Raw genomic sequence first — 15,234 nt, forward strand, 5'->3', positions numbered from 1 at the left:
GGTGACAGAAAGCCATCACTTTGATTAAGTTTTAATGGCCCGTCAGCTCATCTTGGCTCGTCTGTGCCTATAAATAGAGATTAAGTCCATTTTGTTGGGGCAGAGGCACAGGGAGAATTCTCCAGTTGTTATTTTATTACTCAGTCAGTCACTTACTCACCAACACCTGCAGTTCACAAGCAACAATAATAATGATGGGGCTTGGGAGCGGACTTTCAACCTAATTGTTATAGTGTAGTGTTGCCAAAAATAGTAATCATTTAATAAATGAACCCTAAGCCAGATATTGCATGGGGAGATGTCTTTGTAGGGGAAAGGGGGGATTGGGATTTCCAGGAAGTTACTGGTGATGAAAATGTGTTTATTATTAGGAAGATGTGGATTAAACAGTGTAACACAAGGTCATGACGTGAGCTTTAGTGTGTGTGGAAGTGAGCTTTTTCCCGCAGTGTGTGGCCTTGAAGATGCTGCAAGTGTCAGATGTTGTTGGAAGCTGCAGGGACAAACAAAGATAGAGGAAAGGGAAACTTGACTTTTGTGGTCCCAACTAAATGCTTGTTACTACGTGAAAAGATGTGCAAAGAGAGAGAGAAAGGAAAAGAGAGAGTACAGTTAAGAGGTCAGATTTCCCTTAATAGTACCATTCATCGCTTTAATGCCGTATGTGTGTGTGTGTGTGTGTGTGTGTGTGTGTGTGGTAAGTCGTACACTGAAACAATGTACGTGAAAGAGAGTGAAACAGACAGAATTTGGGGAGAAACACAACTTTAAATTCTCCTCACATCCTGATGTTTGCACGCAGCCTCATTTAGCAGGCAGTGGATGGGATTTGGGTTGGGGGGGAGTGAATTCCAATTCATCTCTCTGAAGACACACACACTCATGTCTTCATGCTACTGCACAGCAGCTAAAATAAAGCAACAGATACCAAATGAATAATATAAATAATACACTGACGGAGGAAAAGCTTCTTGACACATTAACACTCAAACTTTACGTGCATACAGACACACAGACACACACACACACACACACACTAAACTAATGTACTGTAACTGGTCAGTAATGAATAAAACAGCACAGTAAGGCAATGTCAGCTGGATGACGAGAGTACTAACAGGAGGAAATGTTGCTCCTCATTATGTCAACACAGCAGATCAGAGGGAAGTCTGCGTCCGACAGACTGCAGAGTTCACTTTAGCACACTGTTACACTCAATGAGCAGACCAAGCTGACTCTTATGTGGGTAAGTGGGCCAATTTGACTGTAGAAGCAGAGTTAAGTATGATGTTGGTCCCAACACTTCCCCACAACAACAAATAGGTGCATTTTGGTTGGTTTGTATTTTAGTCTAGAGACACAAATACCACAAGAATTAAATGTAATGCTGCATTTAAAGGAATAGTTCAACAATCTGGGATATACTCCTATTTGCTTTCTTGCTCAGAGTTAGATGAGAAGATTGATACCACTCTTATGTCTGTACAGTAAATTTGAAGCTACAGCCAGCAGCCGGTTAGCTTAGCATAATGACTGGAAACAGGGGGAAACAGCTAGCCTGGCTTTGTCTGAAGGCAACAAAATCCGCCTACAAACACCGTTAAAGCTCACTAATTAGCATGTTATATTGCTTTTGTTTAATCTGCACAAAAACCAAAGTGTAAAAATGTTGGTGTTGTTAATTAGTAATTAATAAATGCTAATTTGCCTCGATTTTGAATATTCTCATTTTACTGTCTCTTGTAAGGCCACCAATTTTATCGAAGTAAAATATACTAAATCACTGCAGTTCCTCTTTAAGACCAGGAGAATTGAATGTGTTGTTATTGTGATGCAACAATTCCCCAAATCCAAGACAATTTTCTTCTATGGGAGACAATAAAGTAACCTTATTTTAAGCAACCTCATATTATGATTTCAGCTCTGGCCCTCTATGAATGAGTTAACAGAGTTACAGAACGTACCTTGGACTGAGTGTGTGTTGCTTGTTAATCCCTAAAATCCCTCATATTCCAGGGGAAATTCTGTTGCCAAATCTCCTTTTTGCCGTTTTACAGTGCTACATGGCTGTATGTATATCTGCTGCACTACCAGAGCCTGATGAAGACATCACGTGCATGAGGGGAGAGGATTCTCCCGGTGTGGGTAAAAGGGAGAAAGACAGTGCAGAAGGTTAGGTGAGAAAGTGAATCTTGTGTGTGTTTCAGTGCACATCTGTCTGTACGTGTGTGTGTGTGTCTGTGTTGCAGCAGTGTCCGCTCCACAGCTGGGGAGGAGCAGATCAGCATGAATGGCATCTTTATGAAAGGGTCGATCTTCTCAAGAGACTTCAGTAAACGCTCATGTGTTTGTGTTCCCGGCTTTGTCTATTGTGAACTCTGCAGCAACAAACAGTCGCTCTGTTCAGGCTCCTGAGGAATAAAGCAGCATAAACCCCCAATGAGAAAAGCTCTGTAGTCCACATACTTAATCTACTTGTCATGCATGTAACAGCAGCTTGAGAAAAATGAGTCAGGTGAGGGACACTGAAACTATTCAAAAATACAATTTTGCTGACTGAGCAAAAACTTTCTGAATAGTTATCTTCTCAAGCAAGCAATGAAGCTGGTATATTCAGGCTCAAATGTGTCTTATAAAAACAAACAACAGTCAAGAGCAGGTACTGACCAGCTCAGAGGTAAAAAGGTCCTTGGACTTGAATCCAGCAGACATAGCCCACTTTTCTCTGAATGCTCCAGTGAGCACCACATGCATATAAAAAAGGCAGCAAACAAAGTTGTTGACCTACAACAGTCAACCTGGATAAGGGTGTTACTCAGAGGAGAACTAATGAGGCACTTTGACCAATGTCATGCTCCGGATTTTATCCTTCCAGATTGGGGAGGTATGTGTTGGAAAGGGACATTAAAAAAAAAGATACACGCAAAAACAGAGAAAATATGTACGTGGGAGAGCAGGGACCATACAGTAAAGAGGAGAGGGTAATTTAAAGTGTAAGATAAAGGTGAAGCATGAAAATAGGAAAGGTCACAATGGATAAAAGGCACACGCTATCTTGTGGTGTAGCCATTTGAGCACATGTGACTGGAAACTGAACTAATCAGAACGCAACCCATGTCGTCTGAGCTGCATAAAAAGTCATTAAATGTTTGATGCAGAGTGTTTTCATATTTGGTTGTTACCATCTTAAGTGTGAGGCTCGCACAGTGCTATGTGACATGGGCCGCGATGTCTGATGTGGGGATTTTCTGCAGCTGTCCAGCCATCTCAGGTTCCATTTTAACAGAATATCCTACACTTCCTCCTTCTAGTGACATGAGCCCACAGCGCTAGAGTGAGGGTTAGAGATGGCGTCTGGCTGAGAGCCGTGCTGCTGCTTGACTTTCTTACTTTTTCACTGTATAGCTGAATACACACGCACACACACATAAACATGCACACGGTGCTAGGATGGCACCAGGTAAGGGGGAGTCATTTTCCAGCAGAGTGGTTAGAAGAAAGACAAAAAGTGCTGCACCACCATGCACTAAACATCCAGTGTTGATTTCAATCACTGATGTTCCATAATTCAGCATCCTACAGCCCTGAAATCTCACAAAACATGAATGAGAGACAACTACTACCGGATTTGAACCATTAGCATATCCCCCACTCCCTGGGACAAGTCCAAACTCAGATGTTGCGTAAATTATGCACGGATGTCCACGGGAGATTTTACCGGAAAATCTGTGGTTATTAAGATTTCCTCCCACTGTGCCTATCTGTCTCTTACTCCTGAATCTGGCAGATAACAGGTCAGCTGACATGCTTTATGGCAGATGCTTTATTCTACATGCAATATGCTCACAAGTCACCTACAGCGGTCAGGAGGGGACGCAGGGAGCAGAAAGAGCCCCGCTATGTAATGGCATGGTTGAGCAGGCACAATGGTAATGGACATGGAAAGCAGATTAAAAATGATTATGGCAGAAGGACTGAGGGGGATAAGAGGTCCATTCTATAATGCAGATGATTATCCCTCTTTACTGATGCTGTTGATTACGATAGCATGGCACTCATAAACACAGGACAAGAACAGGAAAAACACACAAGCAGCACAAATATTTACAGGTCTGTGTTATTTTAATCAAAGTATAATGGCTAATGAAAACAAGGCCCCATTAGTAAAGACAATGTGGTCACAGACAGTAGTGGCTCATCTGTAGTAGTTTTCAGGTTTCTGATTTGTTCAGCTTCTCTTTTAGGTTTGTGCGACTGCACCACACTGCATTGCCGTGTTTAAAGGATAAGGCTGGAATTATTCTACACTTTTCTTGTTGTCAACAAATCCAGTAAAAAGACCAAAATCTACAATGCATTAGGCCATTCTAGTATTCAGGCTGAATACTTTGTGACTTTACTACCCTGTCTGCGGGTCTTATTTGCTCCTACTGAATACGGAAATCTTTAAACAGGTCCAAAATATGTAGTTCAATTTTAAAAAACTCAATAATTTCCTAAAACTGTTGGGCACTGTAGTTCAACCACAGATTAATACACATTTCATGCACGAGAGAATATTTACGGCAACACAGTGTATGTGGGATCGACGTAAAATAAACGACAGTGCCCGTGTTCATGGTAATGAAGGGAAATGTCCCCCAGTGCAACAGCGTGGCTCATTATTGTGTTTTTAATAGATTTAAGCTATGCTAGCGGTGTGGATGTACAGATGGCAATGTCGGCCTGTCAGTCGGTCCACCGTTTTGGTCCAGGCTGAAATATTTGAACAACTAATGGATGGAATGCCATGAAATTTGGTCCATAACCATATCCCCTCACTGTCGCCCTAAGGATTAATTGTAATAATTTTAGTGATCCCTTGACTTTTCATTTAGCTCAATCATTAGGTCAAAATTTTGATTAAAAAAAACTAGTGACACTTCCATCAACTCCAGCTGTACTTTGGGTTTAGTGCTAATTAGCAAATGTTAGCATGCTGACAAACCAAACTAAGATGGTGAACATCTTATTATCATATTATATTATAACTGCTAAACATCAGCATGTTAACATTGTCATTGTGAGCATGTTAGCACGCTGATATTAGCATTTAGTGATGTTGCTAAGTGAGAGCCACTAGCATGGTTGTAGCTCTATGGCACAGAGAAATAAGCTATATCAGGCAATACTTGTTAGGGGATCAATTCACTATTCGTTTTTTTTCATGGGATTTGTTGTCATTAAGAATAATATAGAAGCCTTATACATTAATAAGAGAGGAGTTGAACATTTAGGAAGCAAATATAATATGCTACATTTTGTAATGAGCCCAAAATTATTGTCATGTGAAAGAAGAGGATCAAAACAGAGTTCATAAAAACTGCTACACTGCCCATGACGAATCACATGGCAGCAGCTGCAAAGATGACATGCTATGCAGTCAGTCACTTGGTCAAGTACCAAAACTACCAGCCACACATCTCTTCAGAACTTTCTCTTTTCTGTCTCTTCTCTGGACTTCCCCCCCGTAGACGCTGCATCCTATTCATTATAGACCATTTATTCTCCTCCAGTTACAGCTCTCATAATCTCCCGTGCATTGTTGACGGTAGGTAAAAAAAGCCCAACTCACAATGGCATCTGGCTGCTATTTGTGCCTCAGTATCCTACTGTTCCAGCAATTCAGCCTCAGAGACTTTAATAACAACAATGGCTCCAGTTTGGGTTACATTTTGAAGGGTAGGCTTGTTGTTGGGCTACTTGTCTGTCTCTCCCTCTCAAGCAGGTAATAATACCCGTTTTTCTTCCCTGTCTGTCTCACATTTATGGCCTCTGTGCTGACAGAACAGACAGTCCACTGTTGAGGGCGGCACCACGGGCCGAGGGTGCCGCTGCTCCCACGAAGCCTTAGGTCTGTGCTCCCCTTAAACCCAACACCACTCCTGCAGCAAAACACACAGGCTATCACATGACCCCAGCACGGTGGCGGGATAACTCATCTCATATGCCTCAGGTGTAACCACAATCAGGTCAAACAGCCCAGGTTCCTCTCTTTCTCTCTACTTCAGTTTCTACTCAAACAGCATGTGTCAACTTTATCGTTTTTACCTTGTACATCATTTTGCTAGATAAGATTGAAAAGCTTGGTGTCCAGCTGCCAAATGCCGTCCGTCTCTGTGTAGCTGCCTCCTTGAGTTAAGGCCTAGTCACGCCATAAGGTGTTACAGTAAAATTAGTGACATAGTTACTACTTGCAGGGCTAGGTGGTGAACTACTGTAGCCACTACTGTGGTGAGCTAACCGCTAACATGCTAGCCAGCCAGGAACATGCTAGTCAGTCACAACTGCTCCCCTAGCTTCTTTCAAATTTCTCTGTACTGTGCCGATAACTCCCTTCTGCCATTTTGAGTTTTACTGAAGAGGGAGAACAGCTCTCGGAGCACACAAGCTTGCTAACTGCAAGCTCCTTAGCTCAGTCGGCAACGGTAAAATAAGCTCTCACAGTTTATTCAAAAGATGTATCTGTACCATTGACTTGTGTCTAACAACTGTCAAACCATTGGTCTTTTGATTTTTTATTTCCTTACTTTATTCATTCATTTATTGAGTCATTAATTTATTCAAATGTAATTTCTACATTTCCATATTGACTTCTAATAAATTGTGAAGTACTGTGCAACCCAGGTTTTGTAAAAAGCTATATAAAAAATCCAGTTTTACTTACTTAATATCATAATATTGCTTTAATGTTGTATTTCCTGTCCTGAAAGGGAAACTGATTTGCTGAATGCTTCCATCTATTTGACCATCATGAGCACACTACTACTTTTTAATATCTGAGCTCCAAAGTTCATCCTTGACTTTGGAAATACTGTCAACAGGGCACGCCCAATCTGCTGATGAAGATCATATGATATGATCAAAAGCTCCAGAACAGCTACTTAATGGACCTTGTGGTGAGATTGCTTTCTCGATTATTTTTTAATAGATCCCCCAATTTTTTGTCAAATGTTTGGAAGCATCAATATCCAACAAAATATAAAATTTTCAAGTCAAAAATATCACCTTTGATTTCGTCAGTATCGATCAACTCTACTTATATTCTATTCTGTTGATTCAATATACAACCTCTTCTTGTTTGTCCCTTTTACCTCAGAGTGTTCTTTCAGTGGCAAACCCAGGCCAAAGACCAGTGTTTCACAAGCACCGCTGAGCCTCAGGGTCCACCGGCATTACGAAACTACTTTAGCAACCAATCAATGCTCGATTCTCAGGCGAACACATGGCTCCTAAATGGCTCCCTTCCTTCGGGACCTTCCTACTCCCCGAGTCATACTGAGAAGAATATCATTTCCAGAATGAATTTACGATATGTTGCTCCCACAACGTAACACCATTTCTCTAACTTGTCCTTCTTAGTAACACATTCTTCAATCCTGTAATACCACAATCCCTTAAAGCCCTATAACACTCGCACAACCAGCTTAGAAAAAGCCAAAATGTAGCAGAACACAAGTAACCAGTGTAATTAGCAGTTAGTCTATCCTTCACAAGTTTCCCTTGCATTTCTATTTGTATTTTCTTTTTTCCTTCTCTTGGCTTGGTATCAATGATAACTAATCCTCTGAAAGCCTTGTGGATGGCTGGTATATAACAACAACAGCTGGTGTTCATACTGGTCAGCTGAATGGAAATGGTGCTGGTGTAGGGTCAGTAGGAGCAGCTATTGGACTGGCATGGAAACAGTCATGGTGCTAGCTTGAAGGGATACTTAGAATTTTTATTTCTACATTGGCATTTAAGATATCAGCATTCCTTCCTGGCACTAATTGGGACTGCTTGACTGCACCCTAATGAGCTATCTTAGGGCTAGATGCACCCATCGCGTTTATTGATGAATGCCATTAAGATGTCCCATCAATGCATCAAAGCTGTACTGCAGCAGTTATAAGCTTGTCTACTGGTGTGTCTGGGAGAGAGACAGATTTCTGCAGACACAGTGTAATCCTGGATTCAGGCAGGAGGGACTGGATGTGTGTGTGTGTGTGTGTGGGGGATATATGTGTGTGTGAGTGTGTCTATGTGGGTGACTGAGGGCACTAATGCTACCCTCCTAGGAGGTCAGAGACACAGTGAAGTCCACAGTCTCCTAATCCTATTATCCATAGCAGTGGCAGCTGGAGACACACATTATGGTGAGTGTCATGCAAGACATCACTGTGTATTATAACACATGTGAGACCATCAACAGACCTCGGCCAGTAGCGCTTCTATACCTGAGTGTGCTCATAAGTCTTCAGATGCCATTAAAAAAATGGACCAAGTTGCCTCCACTCTCTTGGATGATCGATAAAAAAGTAATTTGGTCGGGAACTGAAAGAGTGAAGTGAAGTGAGCGAAGAAGCAGCAGCTCTCCTGACTAAACTCTTACAGATAATAACTACAGGAAACCAACAGAAATAAAGAATTCATGAGAGGGCGGCCGCAGACTGTATAGCTACCTCACAGCGTATGTTACGTTATTGGCTCAGCGCAGAGCTCATATCCTCAGCAGGAGACTTGATTTACATTTTTTTTAAAGGCATCTGAAGGAGAGGGAGGGCCAACATTAATGCAGGAGCGGCGAAAAAGATAGAGAGGGCCGAAAAGCACTAATAGTTAAGCTACACTTTACACTGATGGCCTCCTGTGCATATATGGATAATGTGTTTTGAACAGAGGGAGGGGAGAGTGAAGACAGGGTCATTCCTCGATGAGCCTAGCAGTCGTGATCTCCAACAGGATAGGAGTGTCTGCAACAGTACAGCCTTGATGAGGTATCCAGGAGAAATAAAGAGAAGAGAGCGATCAAGCGAGCTCAATCACCACACCGCTGTGCCTCGGTCCACTCTGACAGGTTCAGCCTATCATCATTACCAACGTGGCCCCTTGAGCTCAATCATCCGTCGCTCGCTGCCTGTCTGCTGGCCTGCAGTAATGATGACTAAACCCTTGTCATTGTCTCAGAAGGAGGCTGAATTCATCAGATCAGGCAGAAACTGCATTATTGCAGCTCAGGCAATCATCGGGGTGTTTAAGATTCAGTCACGAGGCCATAAACACGTTTAAATGTGTTATGAACACAGCGGGGCAGGAGAGATCTATAGTTAAAAGGCTGGGTATGCGATTCTAATCCAATACACGTCTTTTTGTCAAATTCAGCGAATATCTCCTCACGGACCGCTAGCTGTCCGTTCTGTGTTTGTACACAGCCCTGGCTCTGTAAACGGGAAATAAACAAAATGGCTCGGACCGGGCCACACAAATCTATTCCAGCCATTCCAGCTATGATTTGTGTGTCAGGTGACGTTAAATGACTTGCCCACGGACTGTAGTGACTGTTTGCTAACCCACAACCTAGCTAACGTTAGTTATATTACTTGCGGTGTCGTGGTTCGCTCTGTATCATGGTATTTGTCCTGGTATTGGACTCCAGAATCGCATACCCCACCTTTAATTGGGTTGTATATGACTCTATAAGATGATCTACTGTAGTTCAATGTACAAGCGGTGCACGGTATAATGGTGAGCTTACAGATATTGGGCAATAATTAGGCATTAAAGGTGCAATCCACCAATTCAACACATGAAGTTCAGTTTACTTATGGTGAGGAGAACTACTGAGTCTGAAAACATTATGCCTTCTGTGATTCTGGTGGGAACGTTTTAAAGTCTGCCATGATGCCATATTGCAAGGTTTTTGAAAGACATTGGCATTTACTAGACAGGGAAAGTCTAGCAAAAGATGCTATTAAGTTGCGTTATGGGAAATGCAGTATCCAGTGTTTTTGGAGCTTGACCAATACTAAAGATAAAAAAAATCAGGATAACTTCCCCTATGCTGCTTCAATTTGGATCATTCTTTTATTAATGTGTCACTTTAGGTCCCCCAACTTTGTGAAAGTGCAACGCTAAATCACTGGAGGGCCGCTTTAAATGTGCTGAAGCTTTCCAATGATCAGTCTGCATGTAAAGAGTAATGGCTGTTACTGATAACCCTTATGCCCACATCGGCAGAGCAGCTTTCCAAGAAACACTGTTTCCCCCATTCAGGGAATCTACTAAATGTCAAGGAACAAGTCAGTTTTTACTCACAACAAATGATTCAGCAGTGTCAGAGTGCCAGATAGATTGTGTACAGATAGAGTGTGAGTAAGCTGGTTTCTGAGGAAATGGGTACTTGACAGTGCCCTTTACATCTTCACATTTGTTGCTTGCGGGCCCCGGGAATGACTTGCGTGAAACAAACCCACACAGGCTAACGTGATAGATAGATACAGGAAATATGAGTGGTCTGTGGTTGTAATTACATGCTGTCACAAATCAACAACAGGTTGTATTTGTTTCAGCTGTGTAGACCTGTACCGAGTCGAAGCATTTAATATGTCCTAAATAAACTGAAATGGCCAGCTGCTCCTGTGACAGGGGTTACTAACTAAAAGGTGGTGTGCTGGCTCCTGGCATGAGCTGAGCTGAACCGGCACTCAGCCTTTAATTTTTAACGTTTCCCTCCCTGGGCTGACACCAGGGTAACTGTAAACCAACCCCTCTAAATTAGACCTGAGGCTCTGACACCACAACGCCTTCCGTGACTCACCCCCGGACTCCACCTGAGGGCAACTACTGGGTCACAAACAGGAAATCATTGTAATTAATTTGGGAAATCTAGTCTGTATCAAGGCTGTAGTGGTGATTTTATCTGTGAAATTGTGTTTACCCACTTTTGTCTGTGAAATAAAAAATCCATAAGGTCACACTAGTAATGGAAGTACAGTCTACCTGAAAATATCACTGTTTAGGTTTTGGCTGTTTGTATATGTTGATCACTGGCTGGGGGTCTCAGCAGGGGAACAGGCATTTAGAAGGGCAGGAGCATTCCTCCTCCTTTACTATTACTAGAAACTGCAGGCTTTTACACAGTTTTCTCCAATTGCTTCAAACACTTTCTGTATTTAATGTCAGCACTTTGGCATACAGAGTTTAACTTACTGCTGTCTTTCCTGGTATTTTAGCTGTTCAATAATAACAGTGTTTAGTGGTGGAAAGTTAACTAAGTACATTGACTCTAATTCTTTACTTAAGTACAATTTTGAGGTACTTTACTTTTGTATTTCCATTTCATGCTACTTTATATTGCTGCTCCACTACAATTCAGATCGAAATATTTTACATTTTACTCCACTATATTTGACAGGTGTAGTTACTAGTTGCTTTTCAGATTCATATTTTGCATTAAAAACATGATACGGTTATTGTTAAAGATTAAACCAGTTGTTCCCAACCTTTTTGTCATGTGACCCCTTAAAAAAAAAGCAGGGTCTAGTTGGGGCGTCTTGTCATGTTTCAGTTGTCAGTGAGTTGTTAGCAGATCCACCAAAGAAACATTTCCCCTCTAAACTTCTCAGAATATAAATTTGTGCAGCAGAACTTTGTTTTTTTGCTTCTTTCCTACCCCACTAATCATCTCACGACCCCTGAGATTGAGGAGGCCTGATCCCCACGTTCAGAACCACTGGACTAAACTATGTAATTATAAAGTAGTTAACAGTAAAATTCTACTTACACATTGATGCATCAGTATTAACAATCTAATAACGTCAGTTATAATAATATGTCCATCACAGGAGGCACTTTTCTGCAGAATGAGTACATTTTGCTGAAAATGCTTTTAATTAAGTGAGATTTTGAATGCAGGATTTTTACTTGTAGTGGAGTATTTTCACATTGTGGTATTGATACTTTTACTCAGAGTACTTCTTCCACCACTGACAGTGTTTGGTTGATAATAACCAAATCTGGTCTAATTTTGTCTACTATACCGTGTAGTTGGGGTCTAGGGGCAATGGCCAGCACCTGTGTTCACCCTCCTGCGCACATCACCACCAGACACCAGGTGAAGGCGGGATGTTAAAAAGATTCAAGGGTTCAGTGTGACTTCGGACTCCGGTTGTAATGGCACATGTACACTGAACAGCGGACTGATCTGCGTTATTAGTCCCCAAAGTGAAGGAACTGTAGGATCTAGCCTTTTTGGAACTTGACCAATTCTAGGGACTGAAAGCCAAGGCTATTCTTTGGCCTCTGCAGCTTTAATTTGGACCTTTTTTTTTTTTTTAAATCTGTCTTTTGCAAATGCCCCAACCTTATGGTTGTGTGATGCTGAATCATTTAGAGAACCTATCCCTCATCAGACCTCATAAGAGTGAGTATTTCCATCACAGACCTCCTCAAATCACTACAGATATCATAAAGAGTCATCTCCAGATGTTTCCCACATCAGATCTTTACATGCACAAGTTTATGGGCTCTGAGCTCTAATAACGCACATTAACACAGCAGCGTTAACACAGTAAAAAGCTGGGAAGTTGGGAAACTCACTTGTAGCTCGTTGTTATTGGCCATCATGTGCGGGCGGGCAGCTAAACAGATGGCGACGCCAGGTGACTTCTATTAATGTTTGTCTCACTTTAGCAGTCAGATCATTGTAGAAATTGTTAAACACAAACAGTCCAGCGTTGGATGCCCTGTAAAATAAAAATAAAAACATTCAATAGTCCCGGTGAAGGCGCAGTTTGATCTACCGAGTTGCACGAAAAGCAAATGAATAAAATGTTAACATCGTGACGTTTGGAGGCACGACACAAGAGCAGGTGAGCAGAGAGAGGAGGAGACCATCACCTCCTGGCAGCTGGATGTCAACTCTTGGACTCTTTTCTGCATCACGCAGTGCAGTCTGTCCTGTGGTAGTCTGAGAGCGACTGCTGCTGCAGGCTGTGTGCTCATCCTCCGGGAGGAAAACACTGTGAGGAACCCCGAAACCCGCCAGGATCACCACCACACTCTGCTCTGTTTATTAGAGGAAACTGAGGCCATCTTCCCCGCGGCGGTGCGCTCCTGCTCGGCTCTGCGGAATACTAAGAGCCGGTGAGTGATGCTGGGGAGGAGGGAACAAATGTTAAGTCAGTTTAAGAATGAAAAAAAAAATGCTACTTCCGGTTACAACCTTCAAAATACAACTAGCATTGTTTGTTAGTTTATTATGTCAATGCATGTTTTACAACTAAAATGGGATACAAAATTAAAAAAAAACATTGCGTTTTATGATTACTGTGGTGTAAATTTGAAAAAGACTGTAAGTTAGCTAGTAAGCTAACTACACCACGGAGAATCCTTATGAAAACTAGCATAAGTGACTCACGAAAACAATCAAGCTAGCACTCCCAGATATCATGTGCTCAACAAATTACAACACATTACTCATGGCCAACAGAGTCACAGACGCATTTGCTGCGGTAATTGGAAATCCCATTTAACGTACAGCATACATAAACACATTTTTACTAACAAAAACAAACTTATTACTGTATGTTGACAGAGCTTACAGACCAACTTACAGGCTAACTTTACAACTGGTAATGTTAACAAAGTGGGGCGCTCCACCCACGTCTGCAGGGGCCCCGCTAGAGGGCGCTCATGTTACACACAACAGTACCGTCCCAGTGGGAAAATCAATATGATACATTACATATACAGTAGAATACTGTTGAATAATAATAAATGAAATGTACTTAGTAGCAATGGTGGTGGAATCATTAGGCTAACTCAGCTACAAGCACCAAACTTATATCTGTGCGGCTGACCGGGTCGTCCACTATTCACATGGCTGGTGGTTCGATCCCCAGCTCATCCTGTCCACGTGTCGAAATGTCCGTGGGCAAGACATCCTTGTGTGTGAATGGATGAATGGGAGTCAAATTGTAAGTGTCAATAAATGCACTCTCAATATCTTTGTTGGATCTGAAATATACTCTTAAGTTAAATTTGGCTTTTGCGAATTTGTGCAGACTATTGCAGCTCTATACATTTAAACAGCATTAAAGGTCATTCTTTTTGTACTTAGTGTATTAGACCTCTCTGGACGTTTGAAGGGAATCTGCGCTGTAAAAACTGATAAAACCTATTCTTTATTTTGAAACCAACACATTGCTTCCTGTGCTGTTGTTGTGCCTCTCTGTGTGCAGCTTGACGCAGCTGTGAATGGGCGCAGACCTCTGCGTCAGCCGAGCGCCCCCCTGCTTCAACCTGAGACCTGTTGATCACATTTGAACAAGACAGTCCAGTATATTGGCCTGTAAAGAAAGCAAACGACGAAAGGAGCACATAGGAACACAATTCCTGTCTTTTTTAGTGAATATACAGATACTATAGACTCTATAGTGTAGAGCATGGCCAGATTAACCCACTTGGGGGCCCCTGTGCTGAAATGAGCTGTGGGCCCCCCTTCATGAGTGCCCCTTTAAGTTTTCATAATGTGAGGTGTTCAAGAGCACTTCAGCAGGGTGAACACTTTCTCTGTCAGGAGATTGCCATTAACTAATGGCAGATAAGTCCTTTTCATTTCACCCCACTGCTTTCATAACTTTTATATATCAAACTCTTGTATTTGTTGTCTTATGCGGTGTCGGCTGCCGCTCTTCTGCCGTCAGCAAATCAGCACAGAGAGGAAATCCAACCAGCCTGCACTGAACATTAGTACAGGAGATGGATGAATGAAGTAGCCTTATTGCCACTGGAGGAATTTGTCATGCGTCAAGATGGCTACAGCAACAATATGACCACTGTATCGTTGAATTCTCTCATGGACAAAAGGAAGAAACGTCCTGAAACATATGCAGGAAGAACACACTAACTCACTCACTCTCATGTTTTTATTACACTGTCAATGAAATGAGTAGACTGCAAAAACAGGCTTTTGCCCAGGAAGCCAAATTTGGACAGTAGCGGCCATTTAGGAGCAGCTTGGAGATGCAGCATCTTTGACCCTTTAACAATATTAACTCAATCAATTTGATGTGGTTTCTTATACTGTTTATGTTTTTCTGCTTTTGTGTATTGTGGGTTTTTTTTTCATTGCCCTTAGTTATTATGTCTGCAAACCAAGTTGCCCTTATCAGACAGTAAAGTCTCAAAGTGAATTAATCCTGGATTTCACTGACCTCTGACCCCATAAGGTAGATACTACTAGATGCTGTCAAATCTATCATCTATCTAAGTTTTATAGTGTCCTTGAAACACAATAAAACTAGCGAACCATGATTCATGATAGCCTCATTTTTTAAGGCAATCAACACTCACACCTGCCTCAAATAATATTTAATAATATTTTCCCTTTCAGTAATTACTTTCCTGAGAAGTTTAGGATATCGACACGAT

At 41.8% G+C, this 15,234-nt stretch overlaps 1 protein-coding gene across 1 annotated transcript in view; it reads right to left on the reverse strand.

Moving 5' to 3' along the window:
* The window catches only part of LOC122869454 (serine/threonine-protein kinase N1-like), a 36,123-nt gene extending 23,283 nt beyond the window's left edge, over window positions 1–12,840 (reverse strand). The window contains exons 1-2 of the mRNA XM_044182497.1: window positions 12,700–12,840; window positions 12,400–12,545 (exon numbers count right to left, since the gene is read on the reverse strand). Coding sequence (XP_044038432.1) covers window positions 12,400–12,426 — 27 coding nt within the window. The 5' untranslated portion in view covers window positions 12,427–12,545; window positions 12,700–12,840. The remainder of the gene's footprint in view (window positions 1–12,399; window positions 12,546–12,699) is intronic.
* Window positions 12,841–15,234: the final 2,394 nt, after the last annotated feature.

Source organism: Siniperca chuatsi, linkage group LG21 (genome assembly GCF_020085105.1).
Source record: "Siniperca chuatsi isolate FFG_IHB_CAS linkage group LG21, ASM2008510v1, whole genome shotgun sequence".
Classification (NCBI taxonomy): Eukaryota; Metazoa; Chordata; class Actinopteri; order Centrarchiformes; family Sinipercidae; genus Siniperca; species Siniperca chuatsi.